At 34.0% G+C, this 4,977-nt stretch overlaps 1 protein-coding gene across 16 annotated transcripts in view; it reads right to left on the bottom strand.

The window, feature by feature from the left end:
- LOC106881762 (ryanodine receptor 2) overlaps window positions 1–4,977 on the bottom strand; it is a 381,060-nt gene that overhangs the window by 2,677 nt on the left and 373,406 nt on the right. For all 16 annotated transcript variants that reach the window (XM_014932251.2, XM_014932252.2, XM_014932258.2 and 13 more), the window contains 4 exons: window positions 4,465–4,572; window positions 3,472–3,536; window positions 1,667–1,767; window positions 290–341 (listed from right to left, as the gene is read on the bottom strand). In XM_014932251.2, the coding sequence (XP_014787737.1) occupies window positions 290–341; window positions 1,667–1,767; window positions 3,472–3,536; window positions 4,465–4,572 (326 nt within the window). The remainder of the gene's footprint in view (window positions 1–289; window positions 342–1,666; window positions 1,768–3,471; window positions 3,537–4,464; window positions 4,573–4,977) is intronic.

Genomic DNA, 4,977 nt, shown 5'->3' with positions numbered 1-4,977 from the left:
TATATATATATATATATATATATATATATATATATATATATATTACAGTGTCGAGATGCATGGCTAGGGTGTTGGACTCAGGATCATAAGAATGTGGTTTCGATTCCTGCACTGAGCGATGCATTGTGTGCTTGAGCAAATCACTTCATTTCACATTGCTCTAGTGTTATATAGTGTCACTATTATTTGTTGTCTGCTTCCATGCTGGATGCAAATATAGAGTAGATAAGGTGTGATGAAGTTGAGAAGTAAAGTAACATGTTATAAAAATGGAAAAAGAAAATCTTACTTGTCCAGTGTACTCTGTGTCTGGTTTGTTAATAAGATGCATTAAGAAGAACCTGTCAAAAGATAAAAATATTTTCTTTTTAAAACTGAAAACAGCAAGCATTTGTCAAAAATGGCAAACCTGTATAGGCTTGGCAGTGTGGGTTGGGGGGAGGCAAATTTGAGGGGTACCCTGGATGATACACACTCGAGCTATACCACTGACAGAAAGTTGATGTTCTGGAGAGAAGAGAACAAGAAATGTGGTTAAAATGAAGCCTGGAGATGGGGTGGTTGCAATATAGATTATAAGAGATGAGTTAGCTAGATGGGCCTGACTGGAATCAGTATGAGAGCTGCCAACACCAATTAACAGAAGCTGCTATAGTAGTGGGGGAAGAGTGAGAACAAGAGAGACAATACATCTGGGGGAGGATGTTAGAATTTGGTAGGTTTCACATCAATTTGATTGGTGGCCTTTTTTTATGCTAAGATATCTGTACATGTATCGTAGCACCATTCCAGGTAAGGCAGCTGTATTTCATTGTGGAGCTCACAACGTCTTTGTAGAGGTTAAGTAATTTATTTATCCTTTAGTCAGGTGAGAAGGCACTCTTCTTGAACCCAAGGCTTCTGAGTTTAATGAAAGGAAGAGAAGATGTTCTCAAACAGGAGACCTGACATGTTTATTTGCAACAGGGGGAATTCTGCTGAAGATACCCTACTGAATGATGGATCAACCCATTAGCATTTACACCAGCCATATCTGGCCAAAATATTCTACTGGTTTTATGTGCAAACTGGCCCAATCTGACCTCTCACACTAACCTTACAATGTCATTCTAAAAATTAATTGTTACCTCATCAAAACCTTAAACCTACAAGGTAATGCATGATTAATTCAAAATAATGTGAATAAATAAGCATCACATTTTACAGACTAATGTGAATGCTAAAGGATTAAGTCTACCACTTAAGTAGGCTATGGGAGGGATTTGAACTAAGAATGCAATGCAAAGCATCTGGTTTAATGTTTTCACAATTCCAATAATCTATTGTCCTGGACTGGTATTGATTGGAACTGAAGCTTTTTTTCTGGAGCTGAAGTTTAGTGAAATAATCCTTTCTTCTTTAGGCACAAGGCCTGAAACTTTTTGGGGAGTGGGGGCTTGTCAATTATATCAATCCAAGTGCATAACTGGTACTTATTTCATCAACCCCCAAAAGGATGAAAGGTGAAGTTGACTTTGGTGGAATTTGAACTCAGAACGTAAGTATGGATGAAATACCACTAAGCATTTTTCCCAGCGTGCTAACAATTCTGTCAGCTCACCACCTTAGTTTATATAAATAATAACACAAAAGAAAAAGAAAAAGTGATAAAAAAAAAGATACTTACATGTAATTTGCAAAATTATGTTCATTCATTACATGAGTGTCGAAACCATGCGGAACTTTGTCAAAGAATTCCTTGCCGATACCACAGATGAAACATTTAGACTGAAAATAAGATAAGGATACAATGACTTTCATATTTATTCTAAACACACTCTGGCAGATTCAAACATAAATATGCTAATCACTGTTGTACCTTGTCACAGAAGATCGGTTTCTTTTTTGTAATGAATATGTGTTTATAACACTTGATTCATTAGTGCAATGGACTCTGAGATGGCTGGTGTTTCAACATTGTTGTGTCTCATCAGTCAGAAGCACCCTGGACTAAATGAATCTAATAAGAGTTGGAAGCTCTGTTTATGACTTCAGTAGACAAATTATTTGCTGATCCAAGCTGCCAACCGATAATTTATCATTCTATGCAGTGAACAGCAAGATTCAAAATGATGACTTGCATATAAAAACAAAACAATATTGGTTTCTAACATAAGTGCTGGTATAGCTGTGTAGTTAAGAAGTTTGTTTATCAACACTACGATTTCAAATTCAGTCTCACTGTTAGGTGCTTTGGTCAAGTATCTTTTATTGCTGCTTTAGATTGAATAATGTCAAATGAATAGAATATCCATGAGTGAGTGTCTCTCTATTTCTGTATACTAGTGTAGAAAGGTGTGTCGAAAGGTAACTTAGCCATTTGCTAATCAGAGATTGATAAAACATAAGTGCTAGAGTGTATGGGTCAATATAAATGTGAATCAGAAAGAAAGGCTAATAAAATTTGCATTACTTTCTGACTCACCCTTGTATAATCACCTAAAACCCATGATGGCTGTACATTCCTTTGAAATTAAACAGAAACAGTTTTATCAGAAATCTTTTTTTGAGAATTTCTTAATAACATTCTGTCTGAAACAGGCTTTGCTTCTGTCATACAAAACCATTTGCTTTAAATTTGCATAAAACACTGGAAATATCTTTGGTAAAAGATTTGAAACAAATACCGTTCATCAGTGTTTGGCATAATATCAACCCAATAATTTCTCTGTGTTGACTTTATCACAGTATTGTCTGCTACTGATATGTTTCTGTGCTTTTAACATTATATGTCAATAAAAAGTATTATCTCAAGTCAAATACCAAATATCTCAAGGCAAAGTAGGCTTTCTATGATGTATCTGCTTTAAATATGATGCACAGGTTGTTGCATTTAGTATATTTATAGTAATCATTAAATCCAACTTAATGTGGATGTCTTGTTAGAATGCTGAATACTGCAGTATTTCTCCTGAGAGGTTTTCTCATGGTGTGTAAAAGCACAGACATAAATTGTAGCATATGAGAATTGCCTGTTATGGGTACCAGAACTGTCAGAACACATGATTTCAGTCTAGTGGACTTCCTCAGTGGCAAGTGATTAGTCACCGCATGCCAGCCAAATTTCACTGCCAATGACATAAAATTTTAGTATTACAAACACTAACTTAATAATTCTTTCTATGATATGCACAAGACCAGAAATTTGGGAAGCAGGAGCTTGTCAATAATAATCACCCCACTCAACTGGTAGTTGTTTTATCAACTCCAAAATGATGAAAGACAAAGTCAGCCTTGCTGGAATTTGAACTCAGAATGCAAGGCTGGAGGAAAAAAGTTAGGTATTCTTTAAAATATTTTAACTTTTTCAGAATTATTTAACATATATAAACAGTGTATTTTTGTTTGAAATACAATAATAAAGGAATTAAACAATGATCATTGAAATAGTTTTAAAAAATTGACCATAAGCATGCTATATTTTCTATTTACCTCCATATCTTCTTTTACTTGTTCCAATTGATCTCTCAGTTCTCCGAAAGCGTCAATGATCAAACCTGTAGAGGGATAAAAAAACCATATTTATGCCAAATTCTTCCTTGCCAAGCAATATTAAATTATATATAAACTTGTTGGAGTGTATGTGTATTTCTAATTGTTGTTAATATTGTTATTGTTTAGCCCTAGGTCAATCTTAATTAAGTAAACTTGTGATCAAAGGCCTTTTAGCTGTGACCATTCCATCTTTTTAAGAGTATTTTGCTGACTGGGGAAATGGTTTTTTTATGGCTCGAAGTTGGATTGCAGAAAATACTGGAAATATCTATGGTAAAAGATTTGAAACAAATACCGTTCATCAGTGATTGACGTAATATCAACCCAATAATTTCTCTGTGTTAATGACTTATTTACTAAGCCATATGCCGACTAAGGAATAATATGGTATGGAACAATACATTGAATAAAAACAACTACAATGGTGCTGAGCAAGGGAGGTTGGGTGGGTGGATTGCTAGCTCTCACCTAAGTAATTTTGCTTTTGGCTCACCTGAAAGATATATTCATTGATTTGAACATAAGGTTTTGGGCAGTACACATTGAGTTACTCACTAGTTCTTATTTCTAACTTAGCAAATTCTTGTAAAGCTGTAAATTCATAAATTGGACGCTTGTAAGGGATAACTACTTGTAAATCTTTTCATTCAATAATGATATTTCTTGAAGGAAACCGTATTCAAAATACAGTAATATTAGTGAAGGAATATGCTATGTAGATAGATAGGTATAAAAATGGATAGATGATGGTTGGAAGGATGTCGATGACACTACATAGGTAGGTATAAAACACATAAAAAGGGATGGGTAGATGTAGACAATATTACATAGGTAAGAATAAAAATGGATGAAGGTTTGAATGGATGTAGTTAACACTATAATATTTTTTCAAATTAGAGAGTTATTTTAATTGAATTATTTGTTACATACCCTGAATGATAGCCAGCAAAATGACAATGATGAAGAAGAAAAATGTGATATCAAATATAATTCTGTATGCTTCTGATGGGTCTCCATCAGCTGGCTCAATTTCATCCCCTGAAAGAAAAGAAAACAGATAAAATGGATAAAGTAAATTAAGATTGTTAAACAAGTTAAACAATCTGATTTTGGTTAAAATCATTTTAAACTTATGGTTCATTCTGAATTTGTTCAAATGTACTTAGTCAACTTGATAATAAGAAATGTATTAAATATTTGTGTATAAAATAAACTATGTTCCTTGAAAATTAATCAAAAATAAAAGATCTTTTTTATCTTTTACTTGTTTCATTCACAGGACAATGCTAAGCTGGGGGCACTACCTTGAAGGGTTTAGTTGAACAAATTGACCCAGTATTTATTTTTTAAGTCTAGTACTTATTCAATTGGTCTCTCTCACGCACACACACACACACACACACACACACACACACACACACACACACACACACACACACACAC

This window comes from Octopus bimaculoides, chromosome 11 (genome assembly GCF_001194135.2).
Source record: "Octopus bimaculoides isolate UCB-OBI-ISO-001 chromosome 11, ASM119413v2, whole genome shotgun sequence".
In the NCBI taxonomy this organism is placed as follows: domain Eukaryota; kingdom Metazoa; phylum Mollusca; class Cephalopoda; order Octopoda; family Octopodidae; genus Octopus; species Octopus bimaculoides.
Note: the sequence above shows the minus strand (reverse complement) of the source record. Positions and strands in the feature narration are given on the sequence as shown.